The 20,461-nt window shown below is 46.1% G+C and overlaps 3 protein-coding genes across 10 annotated transcripts; 1 reads left to right on the top strand and 2 right to left on the bottom strand.

Annotated features, from left to right (window-relative positions):
* On the top strand, positions 410 to 2,060 carry LOC8081052. Its single transcript, XM_002462443.2, has one exon. The coding sequence runs from the start codon at positions 509 to 511 to the stop codon at positions 1,745 to 1,747; it is 1,239 nt and encodes a 412-aa protein (XP_002462488.1). The 5' UTR covers positions 410 to 508; the 3' UTR covers positions 1,748 to 2,060.
* Positions 8,460 to 12,585, bottom strand: LOC8063702 (bZIP transcription factor TRAB1). Its single transcript, XM_021454381.1, has 4 exons — positions 10,942 to 12,585; positions 10,572 to 10,643; positions 10,005 to 10,034; positions 8,460 to 9,020 (listed from the first exon to the last, which is right to left on the bottom strand). The coding sequence occupies exons 1-4, from the start codon at positions 11,860 to 11,862 to the stop codon at positions 8,943 to 8,945; spliced, it is 1,101 nt and encodes a 366-aa protein (XP_021310056.1). The 5' UTR covers positions 11,863 to 12,585; the 3' UTR covers positions 8,460 to 8,942.
* On the bottom strand, positions 14,312 to 20,164 carry LOC110432818. Of its 8 annotated transcripts, none has more exons than XR_002450082.1 (10): positions 19,784 to 20,164; positions 19,102 to 19,183; positions 18,870 to 18,995; positions 17,996 to 18,784; positions 17,315 to 17,669; positions 17,019 to 17,100; positions 16,642 to 16,881; positions 15,340 to 15,794; positions 14,603 to 14,675; positions 14,312 to 14,507 (listed from the first exon to the last, which is right to left on the bottom strand). XR_002450082.1 is itself a non-coding variant. In XM_021453687.1 (8 exons), exons 1-7 carry the CDS (start codon positions 19,988 to 19,990, stop codon positions 16,663 to 16,665), a joined length of 1,860 nt encoding a protein of 619 aa, XP_021309362.1. In that variant the 5' UTR covers positions 19,991 to 20,164; the 3' UTR covers positions 15,194 to 15,794; positions 16,642 to 16,662. The 8 variants fall into 8 exon arrangements, 4 of the variants coding, with proteins under 4 accessions (XP_021309362.1, XP_021309363.1, XP_021309365.1 ...); XR_002450083.1 differs by having other exon boundaries at positions 14,603 to 14,672; XR_002450080.1 differs by having other exon boundaries at positions 14,312 to 14,675.

Raw genomic sequence — 20,461 nt, 5'->3', positions numbered from 1 at the left:
TCCATGTATATGCCGAACGATTCAATATGATGGAGAATCTGAAAAATTTTGCAAATTTTTTTTAATAACAAGGCCTGAGGGAGTACAAGATTAAGAAAGTCTTGCTGTGAAACAGTAACCATGCGCGATACGATGGATCATACGAGTACGAGAAGTTAATGCTCCCTCGCCGGAGTACCTGACCACAAGAGTTTCACAAGTGGAGACGCCCAACGTTAACACCACCAGCAGCCACGAAGCACACGATGATGTCCGCGACGCCGTCGCTTTCTCGCCCCACGCTCAGCTCAGATCTCCGCAGGGCCCCCACGTCCACGGGCGTCGACCCCACCCTTGTCTTACCGACGCCCACCGCCGCCTCCCCTATATAACCCACCCCTCCGCCCGTCTCCTCTCAGTCTCAGCAACCGTTGCTTCGGCATCTCAAAGGACTCCCGCACCGCACCCGAGACGCAACAGCGCTCACAACACACTCCGTTTGAAACCGAGGCAGCAGCAGCAGCTAGCGATGGTGGACGTGGACCACCGGATGGCGGGGCTAGCCCCGTCGGTGGCGCACACGGCGGCGCTACGGCGCCTGTCGACGCGCGCCGCCGGGGGCGCCTCGTCGGCGTCCGCGTCGCCGCGGCACGGGCTGCACTCCTTCCACGCCGTGGCGGCGGGGGTGCTCTCCCACCTCCGCGACGCCGCCGGGGTGACCGTCCTCCCGGGCCTCACCGACGCGGAGCTCGCCCGCGCGGAGGCCGAGTTCGGGTTCACGTTCCCTCCCGACCTCCGCGCCGTGCTCGCTCTCGGCGTCCCCTCGGGTCCCGGGTTCCCCGACTGGCGCGGCCGGGGCCGGGCGGGTCTCCGCGCCGCGTTCGACCTCCCCGCCGCGGCGGCGTCGCTCCAGGTCGCGAGGGGCGCGCTGTGGCCGCGGTGCTGGGGACGGAGGCCCGCCGACCCGGACCGCGCCCTGCGGCTGGCCCGCTCAGCCATCCGCCGCGCGCCGCTGCTCGTGCCGCTCTTCGACCGCTGCTACCTGCCCTGCCGACCCTGCCTCGCCGGGAACCCCGTCTTCTTCGTCGCCGACGACCGCGTCCTCTGCTGCGGCCTCGACCTGCTCCACTTCTTCACCCGCGACTCCTCGTTCCAGCCGACGACGGCGATGGATCACGTCGTCTCCTCCTCCTCTCCGCTCGCGTCCCCGCTCCTCTCCGCCGGCGCGACGACCAGCAGGCCGTCGTGCACGCGCCGGAGCCTCGACGCCGTCCAGGCCCCGCGCTGGATCGAGTTCTGGAGCGACGCCGCGTCCGACCGCCGCCGCCGCGACTCATCGTCCTCGGAAGCCTCCACCGCCTCCTCATCCTCCTCCTCGTCCTCAAGCTGCTCATCGCCACCCCGGCGGTCAACCCCGCGGTGGGTCGACAACTACCTCGACGAGCTGGGATCAATGCTGAAGAAAGGCGGGTGGAGGGACCGTGAAGTGGACGAGATGGTCGAGGTCACCGCCTCCGGGTTCTTCGACGGCGAGGAGGCCGGGGCCCCAGCACCCGATTCCGAGGCTATCCTCGACGCGCTGGTCCTCAAGACCGACCGGTGCTCGGACTCGCTCCGGCGCGCCGGATGGACCTCAGAGGACGTGTCGGACGCGCTGGGGCTCGACTTCCGGCGCGGCAAGGAGCGGTCCCGGTCGGCCGCCGTGCGCATCCCGCCGGAGATCGCCGCCAAGGTCCAGCGCCTGGCGCAAGCGCTGGCACGCCCGTGACCTCGATCGATCTCCGCCACCCCGGACGCTTCTCATTCTTTGTTATCTCCGGTCCGAATCAAAGTACACTAGTATAATTAAGTGAGGAAGTAAACTAGGCCATGTTCGCGCGCATGAGCGCGCGAGTAAATTATGCCCGTGCTCATGTGCGCCAAGCACCGTGTTCGTTGTAAGATACTACAGTGTCCCAGAAATGCAAGCTAAATTCGCCGAAAAGGCACAATTGCGCGCGCACACACACACACAGTAGTTAAAAACGCTCCGTCAATATTTTGCAACGGACTGGTGATCTTTTAAACTAACGTTTCTTTGAGTGTGTACTGTTGGATACCGTTAGTACGTCGAAGCTTTTAACAGACACGGTGGGTGGGTGCTGATGTGTTCCTACTGGCTACATCTTTGTTTATGATATATCCAGAAACAGATCATGCGAACCTTCCTTCAATAGTCGAATCCAACGATACCTAGCTAGCTAGCTAGCATGGCTCGCTCTCTCTCTCTCCATGGATCAGCTCATCATCAGACAATGCAAAGGTCCATAATCGAGTTGCAATCACGCTTTCACAGGCTGTATGTAGCATGAGCAAGTGTTTGCTTGGGTGCCCGGCATGCACGAGGAGCATACGTGGAGTTGCCTCCCGGTCGCGACATCCTCTGCTGTGCCTTGTAGCTTTTTCTCTTCCCCTGCGAACTAATTAAGCTTCGCGGTCCATGATCATTTTAATTTGTGGTACAAGCTACGCCGATTAACAACTCCTTCCTAACCACAAATTGCCCTTTTCGTATCCGAAAGGAAACGAACATCGTGCGTGGAAGTAGTTAGCTAGCCCATGCACGGACGGACGGAGACGGACCGACGACGGGCCGGGCGCACTCCATGCCATGCCCACTTTCCGTGCGCCACGGTGTACCCGCCCAAAAAGAAAGGCTTTGTCCCTTGCTTTTCGCGGGGCCATGTCTCCCTCCGTCCGTCGCAGTTGCGCGCGGCACGGCGCGACGCGAGCGGCCCGTGGAGGCGTACTATTACGTGAACACGGCTGGCGCCCTCTCTCTCTGTCGCATTGCTTGTGACTTGTGAGCTGTGTGACGACGCAGGCAGGCATCCCAGCGAGCGGTGGCGCGGCAGCCATTAATGCATGCACCGGCGCCGTTGCCGCTGGGAAGGTGAAGCCCACGGCGTCGCCTTGCGGTTGGCGCCTGCCCACTCCCGTGTGTTCCTCTGACTCGCACTCGCCGTTCTCCGACATGCGCGTAGATATGGTCATGGACAAGGATAGTGCCCATGCCCAGTTCTGAAAAAGGGTCTGGTACGACTGTGAGGCAGCTGGCTCTACAGTCTACAGCTGACGAACTGACACTGTGACACAGCTTGCATTTTGTTCTTGCGGGCCTTGTTTAGTTGCAAAAAATTTTACAAAATTTTTTATATTTTCCGTCACATGAAATTTTGCGGTACATGCATAGAACATTAAATATAGATGAAAAAAATAACTAATTATATAGTTTAACTGTAATTTGTAAAACAAATCTTTTGAGCCTAGATAAATACAAACGAAGGTGTTATAGTGTCTATTTTGGAATAAATTTTGAAACTAAACAAGGCTAGTAGTGCTGAGTATTAATGTGCACAAATGGCACGGTGTTGCCTTTCACTTTCACAGATACGGCTATCATTATCAGATCTTCACGTAAGCATATGGACTGTTGGGCAAAACTGCACCTGATGGGCCAATATTTGTTGGACAAGGGCCAAGAAATACTAAGATCTGCGGCAAGGTAGGACGGTATGTCAAATAAGCTGACCGCTTCTCATCTACTTGCAACTTTCCAAGGATAGTTTATCACACATACTCCTTCTAATCCTTGGTTACCTTAATGTTCAAACTTCAAAAGGCTTTTTAGAAATATATCAACATCACAGCTTAACATAAATGCAATAACAAAACATGTTCCATGGATAATTTAGTGAAACCAATTTGGTAGATGTTGATGTATAAAGTTGAACAAATTAGAAATTTTTTTTTGACTTAGCACATGGCTGAAGTGACCCACGATTTAGAATAGATGGAGTAGAAAGCCTCGGGGAAGTATCAGGATAGTCGATACGATGATCTTTGAGCCCATGCGTTTTAAAATAAAGTTTGTGTACCTTTCTGCATACAAATCCAGGACCTACTATTACCCTGTCACACACACTACTGAACACAGCTTGTCTGTGAGCTCCTGGCTTATATGGTATGCCTAAGAAACGCAGGAAGTCTACCTGCAGCCACAATTGACCCACAATTTGGCCGTTTAAAACATCTGCTTGCCTGGGGGACCTTTAATGCAAATGCAACCGACAATTGACCTTGTATCTATCTGAAAGTCCATCGGGCCACATGGTATTCTGTTGTGGTCCTTCAGTAGCCTTCTTCGGTTTGGCTAAAGTTCTACATGGACAGTTCACACACTCGGTTTTGTAACGACCGTTTTTTTTTTTTTTGACAAAAAGAGCGGATGACTGGAAACAATTTGTGATCCGACTGTAAAGTAACGTTCCAGTTTGGCTCATTTGCTTCGCGAGGGAACATGCACCGAACAATGTATGTACAGTTTATATACACTGGCACGCCTACAGATGTTGCACGAGATGGGCAAATTATAGTTGGCACGCTAGCTCTGTGTACCTGCTTGAGACTTGAGGGGACCAATCCTGATGAGCAGAGATGCTCATTATCTGTAACTAACGATAACCAACTGGAGCATGTAGAGCACTATACTAGACTAGTATTAAAGTGCCAGAGGTGCGTACACACTTGCCAGCATGCATCATGTACATTCGTGCATTATGTATGTACATACATATGCAGTTCGTACGTAGTACGTGCATTATCTGTTCCCTAGGGGGCACACGATGCGGTGGGAGTTTTGTTTATACTCCGCACAGAAACGAAAAAGGCATTGGACCACACCATTTGTTTTAGTGCCGCAGCTAATCGCCATCGGGTGGCAATAATAATGCCTACTGGAGTACGCCTAATCGTCCGGTTATTGGCCGAGGAAGGAAGTGAGCGAAGCGTGCGCGAAACAGCAGACGGATCGATACCAGCATTCGTGAGTAGTGACAGATCGCCCGTGCCGGCCAAATATTCGCCCTGCCACCTTCCTAACGAACGACCATGATACGCCTGCGGTACGGTGGATATAATGCCGAACCACACCACACACGGCCACCGTGCACGTACGTAACGTACGCCCTGCCGGCCAGCGCGAGATCGGATCCTGGATCCTGCACGACGCATGCCGCCACTCCTCGTCGCTCGCTCGCTCTTGATCTGCTCGCAGAGCGGCGGCAGCGAAAGCTAGCAAACGGCCGGCCTGATCTTTTGATTCGGTTTTCAGCGATAACCATGCCGCGCGCGCCGCTGTAAAGCGCGCTCTCCGGCCCGCGGTTCGCTTCCGCCGGGGAACAAGCACCGGGCAGCCAAGCACGCACATTAGACCGGCCAAAACCCAAGACGATCGAGACACGATCTCGCCGCGCCACGACACGGGCGCCAGCCCACGGCTGCCGCTGCCTTTGGCAACCGCTAGCTAGCCTGCCTCTCGTACCAGAAAGGCAAAGAGCACCGTGCGCCGGCACCACGCGGGCGGGCGCGCGCCCGGCTGGCCGCGTTGTTTTTGCGACCACGGCACGCTCGGCCGTGCTGGTGCCTTCGCTTCTTGTCCCGTGCCTGCACGTGCTCCCAGGACATGCCAGGCGTCCTGGCCGGGCCAGTGGCCAATAAAGTTAACGCCCGCGTCGTGCCTGCGGTCCTGATCGATCGCTCGACCAACGACAAAGGAGGAGCCGAGGACGCGTCAGGACGGTCGACAGGTGTGATATGATTCGGTCACAGCGTGGCCCTGTCCCAGCTTTTGGGGGCGGCTCGATCTGGTTGCTTTGTTGGGGCCGGATCCGTGCGAGCTGGGCAGCGATGCTGACCCCGGTTTTCTCCGTGGTTTCATTCACTAGCAGGTTGAGGCCGTTGGTGCAGATTCTGGTTGTGATTGACATCAGAAGACATAGGAGCTCCGTTGTAGATGTAGCTTTGCAGATTACGTTGATGATGAGTTATGGATCGTCTTCGTGAGCCCAATAAACTAGTACTCTCGCCTATCTATGGTAATATGCGGAAGCACTCTCTAATTGACACTAAAGTTTTATACGGTAACACTCTCTAATTGACACTAAAGTTCTTTTTTAACTACTAGTAAGATTGTCCGTGCAAATAGTACAAATGCCCGTTCGCTGTAGTAGCTATGGGCCGTTTTGCACATTAATTTGTGAGAGTGAGATGCAGCTCCAGCCACAGTCGCTGATAAAAGGGCTACCGAACAAGCCCATAACAATAAGTTTTTTCTTACATAATATAAGCTAATACATTAAAATATGTTTCACAATGATTTATAGTAATTTAGGATGTTACTTTGTATTATATTTCATAATTGTAAAGGTGGATAATCATATGGTATGTTTTAAATCATCTTTCATACTGACAAATGTGTGTAACTTAGATACAAAGTTGGACAGTTATTTTAATTATCTCTCATCGTAATAGTAAAGATTGGTAATTTGGATGCAATGTGAGGGGGTCATTTTGAGTAATGTTTCATAATGTCAAAGTAAGTTATTTACATGCAAATTTAGGGATTGTTTTTCATAATGATAATGTATATATAAATTTGGAGGTTTATTTTGAATTGTCTTTTGTATTGGAAGAGGTGGATAATTTAGATGCAAAATTAGAGGTTATTTATGTGTTTTTCGTAATAATACAGGTGCGCAATTTTTTCCTATAAATTACAATCAATCTAGTGGCTATTGTCAGCAATGATGATTAAAATCTACTAAATTAAAGGCTAAATATTTCTAATTAATGTGAAGATTTTTAGAATTTATCTTTTTTCTTAGCGCATCTAGCGAGAATTTACTTGGTGTCTCTGTTGGCCTCGAATTACTAATGTAAAATATTCTCTGTCTCATAAAAGTTGTCATTCTTACTTCCAAAAGTCACATATTTTAAACTTTGACTAAATATATATAAAAATATTAATATTTATGGTACATAATTAATACCGTTTGTCAAATATGTTTTTTTATAATAAGCATATTTGAAGATTCAATATTACTAATATATATAAATCTAGTTAAATTTGAGTAAGTTTTACCTGTACAATCCTATAACAATATTTACTATACTACTGCAATCTATAAGTTTCTCTAGCGTTTTTTCTTTTCCTAGAAAATAAAAGCATTCTACACAAATAACTACGGGACGGAGCCACGGAGGGAATAGACCCACTCACCCATAGCGCCAGTGCATGGCATAGCATACGGCTCAGATCGAGGCATCAAGTCCAAGTTCACTCGACGCCAATGTTGAACATTTATCGTCGTGACTGGGACAGGGAGCAGCTGCATTCAGGAAAGCGCTATGTTACACGGATACTCCAAGAGGGGTGACGTATCCATATCCGATACTCGTCGGATACGCGGATACGGATACTCGGATACACCATTTTAGTGGGTTTTGTTTTTAGAAAGTGTGTATCCACGTATCCAATACGTATTGTATCCGATACTCGTACCCGTACTCGTGTAACGTAGCAGGAAAGCATCCGATGCAAAACCTATCGAATCCCGGCGAGGCTAGCGTGGATCATCGGCGGACCATACACTCGCTGCAATCGTGAAAACCATGTGTAAAATCATACTTACGAATTTTAAAAAATTTAAAATTTTGCACATCGATAGTGCATCTATTTACACATTGTCACAAAATTTGAGATTCAAACTCGTTTTATACAAATTCATATGAAAATAACAAATTTCACTTACATATGCACTAGAGGACAATAATTCTAAAAGTTTTATCCTCTAGTGCATATGCAAGTGAAATTTGTTATTTTCATATGAATTTGTATAAAATGAGTTTGAATCCTAACTTTTGTGACAATGTGTATCTATGGATGCACAATTGGTGATCAAAGTTTAAATTTTTTTGAAAACTCCTAATTATGATTTTAATGGGGTTTTTGTAGATTGCATTGGTTTGCACTGAATATTTTGCCGGGATGATGACCGTGACGGTGAACTGTGTTCACGGGCATACTCCCTCCGTCCCAGCAGTGAAGCGCTCTCTGTGAGACTGACAAAGTTTCCGTTGGTCCGATCACCAACTGGGCGCTGCGAGGGGTGCAAGTTGGGCCGAGATTACAACGGAACAAATGTAGGCTGTAAGAGAGATTGTCGAAGACGGTCCGCTGCTTGCGGTATCTGGAGCAATGTCAGGTCGGCCCATTTATAGCGATCCAGCAGCCTAAAAAGGACTCTCAGATAAAGAGTGGGATAGAAAAAAAAACCAATAGTAAGAAAGATATTAATAAATATCAATGAAAGTTTAGAATGGAGGAACAGGTGTCGTTATAAGAGATTCAAATGGGGCCTTTATAGCATGCTCGTATACTCACAGGGAACATGTTGTAGATGCACCTGTGGAAGAAGTGATATCACTAAAGAATGATTGCTAGCTCAACAGATGGGATGCAATGGTTTTATTATACACTCAGATGGTTTTATTATACACTCATATTGTATGGACTATAGAGGTTGTGTACACAATAAAAAGCGCCATCACATCTACAGCAGGGCACTAATTTTTTATGAATGTTTTCAGCTATGGCCGAATTTTGAATCAATAGTTTTTATGAATGGTATTAGAAGTTCTTGTGAGTATATTTGCTAAGTATACAGATAATGGATTCTGATTTCACCATTACACACAAGCAGCGGCGGGACAGTTTGCATATACTACAGCTCTATAGCCATCAGATATACAGTCGTCAAGCCGGGCTGCATCCTGAACGCTGCCATGCTTGGATCCCATCAATCTACTTACACCCAGTCACCGATCTTTTAAAAGCATCCAATCTCTAATACGATGTTCTGGCAAGATGCAAAGCTAGGCAACTCTACTAACATAATCTACATGTCAGTTTTCGATTCCGCCACTATGGTACTGCTGCACTACATAAGCGGCGGAAGGGAGCTAACAGTACAATCATTCCGACTATGTTCATCGCTAGTCTATAGGGGAGAAATTATGTACAGATCCCAAGCACCACTGCAGGTATGTAGCAACTGCAAGTCATCGGCTGTTTCAGACAATCATCACCAAGGGCCAGTCAGTGTTCTTCGCAAGCACAGCCGTTTCTTCCGTCCGAATGGATCCTTCAACATTTCTGGTGTCTGTCGGGCAAAATTTGTAATCATCATTACCAAATGCAAAAACAGGTGGGTTATTATGAAAAGTTAGAATTATATACGTGCTGGTAGCAACATGTTGTATATTTGTAAAATGTAAACTGCTTCAAATATCTGCAGTAAAATATTTTAGGAGGTAAAAGGAAAACTCCGAAAACCAAATAGTTACAAAACACTCACACTATACAGAGAGGAAAAACAGGAGGGAAACAGAAAAGAAGGGTGGCCATTCATCCTATCATGTCATGAAGCCCCCATAATATTAAGATGCCACACATCTATCAAAGCCACCTGTCTTAAAAGCTTTATTCAAATTTTTTCTTTGGATAAAGAAAATTATAATTTGTTGAGTAACAGAGAATCATAATCGATATGAACTCAGGCTGAGTAGGGTACAAGGGTAATGTAGTATATTTGAAGTTAAGTTGAACTAAGGCCTTGTTTAGTTCCGAAAATTTTTGGGAAATCGACACTGTAGCACTTTCGTTTGTATTTGACAAATATTGTCCAATTATAGACTAACTAGGCTCAAAAGATTCGTCTCGTCAATTTCGACCAAACTGTGCATAGTTTTTATTTTCGTCTATATTTAATACTCCATGCATACGTCTAAAGATTCGATGTGACGGGGAATGTGAAAAATTTTGTAAAATTTTCTGGGAAGTAAACAAGGCCTAAATGTGCAGAATAGAAAGAAACTCTGTAAGTGTGAGTCCCTTACTGAATCCTACAACCAAGTTATTTAGTGATTGGTTTGCTCAGCTAGCAACTCACAATGCAAGACTAATGGAGTATACTTGAATAATATGGATTTTTCTTCATCCCATCCTTTCATTTGGTTATTGGCAAAGTAATAGAAGTAGTATGCTTACAGGCTGAATATTTCTCTGCCAAATTTTTAGCAAACTGGAAAGAGCGTCATGATAATGTACAGGAGTCAAACATAGGAAGTTTGGAATTAACAGTTACCTCGTTCTTCTGCATTTCCATAATCTCTGCCTGCATTATAAAGAAATGAATGATCAGTAGTATGAGCACATCCAAAGGACAGTCTGCGATGCAAGAATGTGTGCCTATTCTTAAAAGTCTTCAGCATAACCTAAGTGAAATGTGGTCCGGATGTCAAGCCTATTTATATGCTGAAAAACTGTTCCTGTGTTCCTTCTTTGGTAATGTTCACTTCAAAACATGGTCCATGATGTACTGAAAGATGCTCATATTATTGATAACCAGACATGTACAGGGTGCATCTTTTTTGTTTTTGGAAATGCACAGTTTCGGTGCGCCACAACACATGGACACTGTACCGCAGCTGTCACGCTGAAGAATACAGGAGTAGACTAGATATGAATGATACACAGGAACTCTATTGATGCCAGCAACATGGTGCATGCTGAAACCACCCATTTTAGAATGAGTAAAAATAAATGCATCTCGAGAGGCAATGCACTGAAGAAGTATCCCTCCATTATAAATTACTAAGACGTTTTGAGTTTACATCTAGGCATGGTGTGCAGAGAAAATTAGAAAAGATACCTGTTTCCTCTCCAGTTCCTGATTCAGCTCCTTGAGTTTCTGAACTTCAGCTTCTAACTCCATTGTATAAGCCTATGCAGTAAAATAAGAAACTTTTACCGAAACAGGAAAGTCGAAAAATTGTCTGCTTTAAAGAAACACACAGTAAGTAGAAAGCTCAGGTTGCCTGTTGTACAATGACTCTGATTACAACCGCAATTGATAATCGATATAGTTCACCACGTCACGCGTCAAGAAGCACACTGAGTTAATTTGGATAAAATTTTCGTAACATGTTACTCTCGGCCCAACAAGATTGAAGTCTTTCACTAACGAATGGCTTGATTAGTAAGACATCGACATGCATGAATTCAGTACAAAAGGTTGAGACCTGTTTGCGCGCTCGGGACCTCGCGGCGGACTCCCTGTTCTTGATCATCCTCCTCTGCCGCCTCTCCACCACTTTCTCCACTCCGCCTCCATGCCTTCTCCCCCGAATCATCCCTTCAAATGAAAAAGGCAGCGGCTCCGTTGGCGACGACAGGTCGCTGTACCCCTTCCCGCCAGAATCAAGCTGCTGATTCACCGCTGTTTGCACAGCCATGGCGCTGCCTCCCATGCCTGCCGCCGCCCTGGGCGGTATCAGGGCCAGATCCCCCATGCCGACCGGTGCGAACCCCAGCGCTGCCGCAGCTGCGGCGTCGTCGGCGCCCGGTAAATTCCCGAAAAAGGCGGAGCTTTTAGGGGCAACAGGTACCGGCCGCGGCGGCATCATGGTCAAGGGCTGTGGCGCTGGAGGAGCTGGAGCGGGGTTTTCCCTGACCACGCCAGCTCTGACCAAGAACTCCTCCAGAGTCATCTCCCCGAGCGTCGACTGGCGGTGCTGCTGGTGGTGTCCGCCGCCGTCCGCCACCTGCGCCTGCGGCGGCTCGTCGCGCACGAGATTGCGCCACACCTCGTCGACCGTCTTGGCGCTGAGCGTGCGGGGCAGTGTGAGCGACGATCCCTGCCGCTGCAGCGGCGTGAGCGGCATCCCCGCGCCCGCTCCTGCGGCAGAGGCGGAGGCCATGGCCTGGGTCTCCTCCGCGGTCCAGATGCTCCGGAGCAGCTCGTCCATGTTCATGGAGCCGAAATCCTTGGGGATGCCACCGCTACCGCCACCGCCACCGCCGGTGGCGGCCCCGCCGAGCGCGCTCTGGAATTCGTCGAACGTCAACGAATAGACTGACCCCTGTCTCGCCAACGGTTGCCCCTCGTCCACCACCACCGCCGGCCGGCGCTGCGACGACGACCCCCAGTTCTTGAACTCCATCCCCTCCCTCCCTCCCTCGTCCTCCTCCTTACGTGTCTCTCAGTCTCAGCTCAGCACCAAAAAGACATGGACACCAGGTGAGGAGAGCTCAAAGCCTCAAGACTGCTACCGAGTCACATGCGCCTCTCGTCGGAAAGGCACGAGCACTAGCTAGCTGTAGCTTGGTGCTGACGAGTGGGTAGAGTTCCGTGACCTGAGATTGCGAATGATGCAGCAGAGGAAGACGGCGCAGGGGATCCAGGGTATTGGGGGCGCAGCGCAGCGCAGTGGAGCGGGGAGTGCGCCGTCGAGTGGTTAGGACGTGGCGCGCTCACAGGTCGTGGTCTCCCAGCACGCGACCGAGCAGCCAACCATGTGTCGCCACGTGGTGGCCTTGCCTCCGTCAGTTGCTGGGATGGTGGGCATACGGACAAAAATATCCTCGAGCCCGGGAGCAGCTGGTGCTGGGTTGCTGCCATGTGGGGCCTCTGCCGGCTTATCTGTTAGGTGGGACCCGGTGTCAGTTCTCCTGGTTCCTCGATGGGAACAGAGTGGTAGGTTTCACTTCAAGTATGACAGGTACAGCTTTGAAAAAAAAGAGTAGTAATGCAGTGCTTAATCAGCATATCTCACTATAATTTTGAAGAAGGTTATAAAAATCAACTGTGAAACTACGTGGAAGAGGAGAGAAAATCAATTCTAGAGCCCCGAGGCTCACTCAACTCTTATTCACTTGGGCCTTGTTTAGTTTCCAAAAAATTTTGCAAAATTTTTCAGATTCTCCGTCACATCGAATCTTTAGACACATGCATGAAGTATTAAATATAGACAAAAATAAAAACTAATTGCACAGTTTGGTATGAATTGACGAGACGAATCTTTTGAGCCTAGTTAGTTCATGATTAGACAATATTTGTCAAATACAAACGAAAAAGCTACAGTATCAATTTTGCAAAATATTTTAGAACTAAACAAGGCCTTGTTTGAAAAGTCATGACTGAAAATATTGTTCGCTGATTTATTGTGAAAGAAAACACTACTATCTGACAGAAAAATATAAGACAAATGAACAGACAGTGTTCTAGATTCATCTCTTAGGATAACCATGCGACCTAGCGGATACCACTCACAAAAAGAGGTATCATATGGAACTCTAATCGCATTCACAGGAGATGCTGCAAACTTTCTCCTGAACCGCTGTGCGCTTTAACACAATGAGGACTAGTTTGTCTCTCAAAGAAAGTAAAATGGATAAGCATAGGTATAGCTAATGAATGGGGAGTGCCTTGACCCAAACTAATGGGCGAGTGATGCTGGCAATCAATCTCCATAGTATGAACAAGAGACTTCATAATATTATCACACAAGGTTATTGGGCGCCTCGATCTGTGTCATGCAATAACCTCTAGAAATTCTACCCATACTGCAAGAATAGTTGGTTGCGCCTGCTGCAGACGCTTATTCTTCTCTCTCAAAGTACTGTGTAGCTACCGTACTTGCTACATTGTTCTCTCTCAAATCAGTCTCATCCAAGCAATCTTCCCTGATACACCATTAAACATGACAGCTGATACCAGAGTTGAAAATCAGCCTCATCCAAGCAATCCATCTATCAGGAAAACCTTTATGCTCCATTATCTTAATCAAATCATGTTCAACTTTATCAAAGGTCTTTTCAAAATTCGATTTAAGAATAATAATATCTCTTCTAGATTGATGACAATGGTGCAGATATTCCAGAGACGAGGCTACTTTATTGTGTAGAACAAATGTGAGAGAACCAAAATAATTAAGCAATTCTGATAAACTATGGGTCTCAAATTTTTTGATTGATTTTATTATGTCTTCTATTATTAGTAGCTCGTTCAAGAGCATGAGCATGATTTGATGGAATAGTTCTTACTGATTAGAGGGTACTTTTAGAGCACCCACATTGATCCTCACATGACGAGCTAATCCTAAAAAAGAAGCAACTTTTTAGCATTGTTTTTCTCTCACAATAAAACAACCAACAATACTTTCTACCATGTCTTATCAGCCAAACGAACAAGTCGTTTATGTAGGTTTGGTCATTGTTAGTAGCAATACCATTGTATCTAATTTGTTTCTAAATTAACATTGCCATTATAAAAATAATCTAATATAACACCCATATATGTTACTATGAAAAGTAACCTAAATACCCCTCTATTTTTTTTCTAAATCACATCATTATTGAAAATAAGACTATCATTAATTTAGTATCGAACTTACCCAACTTTGCTATTATTATTATTATTATTATTATTATTATATGGAAAAACTTAAAGTATACACGGGGACCCCATATACATTATTAATAATATTATACATGAATAACTCAAAGTAAGATTAGGATTGAGAATCCGATAAATTCTAGCAAGATTTTACATATCTCAAGCTAAATGTTTCTTTTAAACATATTTCAGACATACGAAGGTGCGCTGTGAGGTGAAGAAAACTATATATAAATTAGTGTAGAAAAACACTTACAATAATTGGTAGTCTCAGCCAGAAAAACACATACAAGCTAAATGTTCCTACTGGACAGAACATGTGATATCTATGTAGATATTGTGTTATAAGCAAATGAGAGAAGGAAAAATAAGAACTTTTGATTAGTGGTGGCCCGAATTTATCCATGAAACCTGTTCAAAAAAGATTAACCATAAGTAAATGATCTTAAATTTGGTAGCCCATGTAAGAGCACATAGATTAAGATTAATGCCCTTTTTTTCCAAACCGTGTTTGAAACTTCACGTCGAAAAGGACCCATAAGTTCTATCCAAACTCCAAAGTCGGTCAATGTTGATCTTCTGTCCGGCGTCCAATTTAGATAGAGAGATCAGATAATAGCATGGAATGTCAAAAGAATACCAGATCCAGGCAACAGGAATTGAAGAGAACAAAAATACAGATCAATATATGCACACGTCAAATACGGAAACGCCAGCCGTCAACACCTACATGCACGTAGCACAAGCGAAAAAAAAATGCTTAAGTGCACAACAAACTAGCGTAGTGACTCAAAAGCATCTTATCCTATCCGACCAAATGGTCCACTCGAAGATAATGTAAAATATGCAAGCCAAGCAAGTGAAGAATATGTTAAAAAGGCCTAACATTCTAGATGTGAATAACTGCCGTAAAATGACACCCCACAACAAATCATTTTTTAAAAGGATGTAATGCCTGGCATAGTGATGATCATATTTTCATCATCCCCATATGGCCATCTGTATATATGTGATATTCCGAAGTTTTCCAGGTCAAACTAACATCTCAGTTTCCTAGAAGAGGCACAAACCGACGCTGCGGAAAAGCGAACGCAAAGTAGTCACCGCATGGCACCATGGCATTATCGTAAAGCACTGTACCAAACAAAAGAACAAAGGGGCGTAGTTCCCTTCCAGTAGCCAGCATGGTACTCACATAGTCACACGCACAACTGCACAAGCAGGCCATGCTTTCTCTTCGTACCTGAAGATTTTGCTGTCTCTCGGAACGGAATTGCACATAGTATGGTCGATACAGCTTTGGCAACAAGATCGCCATCAGAGCCTCACAGGCTCACAGTGCCTAGCTACAAGGCAGGCCAGGCAATGGAACAATGATAAAGGAGGCATCAACTGGGCACATGGGGTGTAGGCAGAACCGTTCCTCCTTTCCTTCGTGCTCCATTTTCTTTGTCCCCTTGGCAGAATCGAAACTAACAAAGAGAAGCACTGTAGATATTGCATTGTTCCTTTTCCTATCATAGCAGCTGAAGCCTGTAGCTAAGCATCTTCAAAAGATCTGAGTCTGTGATTTCCAGCTGAATGATTATCGATATTATGTACTGACATGTGATGGATCTCTGACCTTCATCCAGATTTTGATGTGGAGAACATGAAGGTGATGTAGGGGATACAAAGGAATTTCTCATATCCTTATTCCTGCACATAAAATGTCTTGATATTAAAGCATAAACAAGTCGGCAATTCTACAAAACGAAATTGGTGTTGAAATACATGGCATTTTGACCACAAGTAACACTAACAGGCTTAAAATCTGTCTTTATATTTATGGAGAAACAGATAAAAAGTATATTATTGAATGCAATTTTACAACCTCAAGACCTGCATTGCAAATATAATGAACAGTGTATATCCTTAAAAGAATATATAAATCTGACGGAGCTCATCAATGTAATCACAAATGTGAAAAAATTGGGTGGTTTATGTGGGAATAATTATAAAAATTATGTATACATCAATAGAGAACTTTTAGCACAATCTGTAAGATGTGAAAATAACCATGATGAGTTCACATCGGCTACAACAATTTTGAACACTATGCAAATATGAGTCTACTAAAGTGGTCAGCATATTATAGGCAAAAGGTTGGTTGGCAATTTCGTTGTTGTCAGCATGGCACTGTATTGCCTGATGTAATAGAAAGAGTGTGGTATAGATGATGCTTCAAGGAACAGAACATCAAATTACTTGAAAATTCAATACAAAAATACATTCAATGCACATTAGGCCTTGTTTAGTTCCCACTCAAAAACTTTTCACCCCATCTCATCGAATGTTTGGACACATGCATGGAGCATTAAATATAGATAAAAAAATAACCAATTGCACAGTTTACATGTATTTTGCGAGACAAACCTTTTGAGTCTAGTTGGTCCATGATTAGACACTAATTAATATAGTTACACATGTGCTACAGTACCCCCCCAAAAAAAAAACTTTTCAGGGTGCGAACTAAACAGGCCCTAACAGTCTGATGGCAACTTACTCAATTTTGGAATTACATGTATCAGAAAGCATGGCAAGTGAAGCAGCCACTCAGTGAACTGATTTGACCATTCTTGCTAAGCTGCACTCTCTTTTTTGCCTTCCTAGAGCCTTTTCCATCTTGGTTTGCTGTTACTGCATCACGCTCACGCTCACGCATCACCTGGGCTTTTCTTTGAGCAGACTTGAGGGTGTTCAAAATCTTATCCAGGGAAGATGATCTTTTCTTCTCGAGCTTAATCTGATATCATAGAAGTGTGGGTACAATTCAGGATCAACTAGATGCATTAGATATAAACAAAATGTCCTGCAAACAATCCTAGCATCAATTCAGTTAAAAATAGTGCAATATAGTTCGAATTAGAGCAAAGAACATACCACTAACTTCTGAATTGCTGCCTCAGCTTTTGCTTTTTGAATATTCTCCCATGCAGTAATTTTTGTGTCCTCTCTATCAATCCTTATAATTGTAGAGACTTGTCAGCTTTCACAATTTGTTGGGGTAAATATATATTGAAATATTTTTTAAAAAATCTTGAGAAATGGTTAAGTCTTTGACACATTTAAAACAAATAAGCATGACAGGAGGTTTCATGACGCATAAGACAGCAAATATTAGGAAATTAGGCTTCAAGCAGCAAAATAATTGAATATGTAGTGATCTGATATCTTACTTAGATATGCACTTCGCTTCCGCAAAGCCCCAGGATGAAGAATTTGACTCCACTGTCTTTTCCTTCCATTCTATTATGTTTGTTGAATTCTTGTTAGACGACCGTGTTACATTTTTCTTTGACCACCTAGTCAAAGTCACTCGGTCATCCATCTGAACATCCCTGATATCAAGATCTGAGAAACAGCTCCCGCTCTCTTTCACTTGTTCTGTCGACAGGGAACGATTAAATGTTGGTCTAGTGTTGGGCGAAGAGGACCTACTTAGCTCTGGGCTGGTCTGGGTTGCAGCATCTTTCCTAGAAATTATAGAAGCAATAGTAGAAGCTGAATCTTCAGTAATTTCAACCTGCTCGTCTGAACAAGACAACAACAAAGAGGCAGCGGATCAAGATTTACTGACTTTGCAGTCTACAATATGATAACTTTCTATGAAGATCTGCAGCACAACTTAAGGTAAATAACTTTCAACTTATTACTGAAAAAAAAACTGGTTTTATAATGCAATCCATGCGGGATTTTACAATGCCTTCTATGCTTCAACAAACATAGATGATAACTCAAACAAAGTGTTCTGTGCTTTGTTAGTTACTACGAAACCAAATGTCAACACTAAACAATAGGCTAAAACTAAAACTAATGATGGATAGGTACTTTGTGCACAGGAAACAATTTCTAAATACCTTGGATAGATTCTCGCGTGCTAGGCAATGAAGCAGATGATTCGAGTGCATAATCTAATCGCTGGCGAACTCTGGAAGTTCGAATGGGATGAGATCCACCATTCAGTGGACAAATTTTGACTCCTCTTCCAATGCTGATTTCGTCACCAATTGGTCTACCTGAATAGGTTCCATTTGTATTTTTTCCTCCACAAACATGTTCGGGCATTAGTACTCCTGCCATGAAAGGTGAATTTGCTGTAATAGGTCCAGCTCTCCCACTATCAAGCAATGACACTGAAGAAACAGATGAATACTGTCCACCAAGTCTTCCTGGAGGCCCCAGGGGACCACTTTTAGACTTTGGTCGCCGAGCATGAGCAACCGTAGTTCTTCCAAGCGCGTCACTGGAATTGGGACTGAAGATCCACCTCTCTGCATCCTCCCATTTCGAGGGCAATGTCCTCCCATTGCTGTAGGGAAATGCCATACTGCTGCCTGGATATCTCCTACTTCCTTTAGAAGGATGTGGAACTCTCTCAGAGCTCCACCCTTTCTGGCACCCCAACACTGATGCACGGTGTCGTGGATAGTTCGGCGTCCCAGGACTATGAAACACGTCTGACCTGATGAGTGATGCTCCAAGTCCTTTGTTCATCAACCCCACACCACCAATCACGAAACTTGGAGAAAACGTGGCTCCATGAAATCCAGGGCTACCAAGGTCAAGTGAGGCTGGCCGCTGCTTCGACCCCTTCCTACCATGCAAAAGAACAGCAGCCTCCGTCCGGTACCGCTGGTTATGGCATTCTGTCGAACAACATACATACAAGCATACAAAATTGGGAACCCCGCACAATTCAACCGATTGCAAGACTCAAAATTAATACAGTACCTGCGGTGGCACGGCCTGCCGCCGGATTCTTGGCCGGTTCTTGTACCTGAGCCCACTCCTCTTCCTTCACCCCGCACAGCACCTCCTCTGCTTCGTCGTCCTGCCGCTCGGTAAAGGCTGCAGAAGCTTAACACAACACTAGCTCGTTTTAAAGGGCGGTCAGGTTGCTCTCAGACCGATTGAGACACTAGTAAGACTCCAAACTGTGAGCTGGTCACAGCGTTGTGCTTACCACTGGAGGAGGAAGTGGCCAACCCATCTGTCTCCAGATCTGTATCTGGGTCACCATCTGGGCGCACGAACCCGGCCAAAGGCTGCAGGCAACCATCATCATAGCGTAGCCTCAGTGATTAAAAGTAGATCTCAGAAAAAAAGGGGAACAAAAGGTTAAGAGAATCCAATGGCGCTCGTTTTTCTTGTCATCAGAAAAAAAAACCACCCTCCTTTTTGTTGCTATAAGGATCTAAGATGGTGATGATGATGCCTATAGATCAAGTCAAAATTTTCCGGGCCCTCCTACTTTGTCTATTTCGCTGATAACAAATTCGTTCTGTACCATTCGTTCTCTGTGGAAGGGTTGCGGTCACCTGAGAGGCTGAGACAGGCCATAGCATAGGCAACCTAGATCGGCATGGCGCCATGATGCTAGTAATTGCCACCAGCTAAGCTAGGGAAGAACTAAATCTTTTCCATCTGCGATCACGTCCATGTGCTGAAGGTTCAATCTTTTCACTCCAAAAGGTGAATGCCAGCTCAAAAATGTTCCCATTCCCCCCATGGCGCTCAATGCATGCATCATTTTGATACCAGCTAGCAAAAAAGTAGATTCGTCCATGGGTCCGGCCATCAAAATGAAAGCATCAGAAAGAAAGGGCAGAAGCTTAGCAAAGAAGGACCAGGAGTCCAGGACCAACCGAGTCGCAGCCGAAGGAATCGCAGCAGCTGCTCCCGCCGCCGCCCGTGGAGCTCGGCGAGTAGCCGTCGTCCACCTCCTCTCCCCACCTCCGCCGCTGCCGCCGCCGCTGCATTGGCCTCTCCGGCGCCGAAACCACTGCCTCTTCTTCCTCCTCCTCCACCACGCCCCGAAACGCAAGCCCGGAAGCACCGCCGCCACCCCGCATTATATTCTCCCGGAAATACTGAAAAAAAAATATCTTTTAGGAGCTCAACTCGCTCAATCGCCTTCGCCAGCGCATGATGAGCGGCGGGTGTGGCAACGGGGGCAGCATGAGGTGTTGCCGTTTAATAGAGGTCGCTGGGGCGGACTGCGACGTGGAGGCAGGAACGGGAACGGCATCTCGAGGAGGGAGACTGACACGGGGTGCGGTGAGGTGAGGTGAACTGAGCTTCAAGAATGTCGCGTGACCATGCGCTCGACTGACAGCTTCCGGATTAATTTTGGTGGTTTGTCTGGACCTCGAGCGGCGCCACGTCCGTGCCGGTGCTGGTGCTCTGCAGTGGCCATGGTACGTACGTGATGTCCAAACGGGCTACAGTGACGGGCCGGGCTGGCCCGAAAAGCACGGTCCGTGGCGTGGGTCGGGCCAGCCCGCAGCCCGAAAACAGGAGAGAGGAGGAAGCCGAGGAGGCGG

This window comes from Sorghum bicolor, chromosome 2 (genome assembly GCF_000003195.3).
Source record: "Sorghum bicolor cultivar BTx623 chromosome 2, Sorghum_bicolor_NCBIv3, whole genome shotgun sequence".
Taxonomy (NCBI): domain Eukaryota; kingdom Viridiplantae; phylum Streptophyta; class Magnoliopsida; order Poales; family Poaceae; genus Sorghum; species Sorghum bicolor.
The sequence above is the reverse complement of the archived record's forward strand: the minus strand, read 5'-3'. Positions and strand labels throughout refer to the sequence as shown.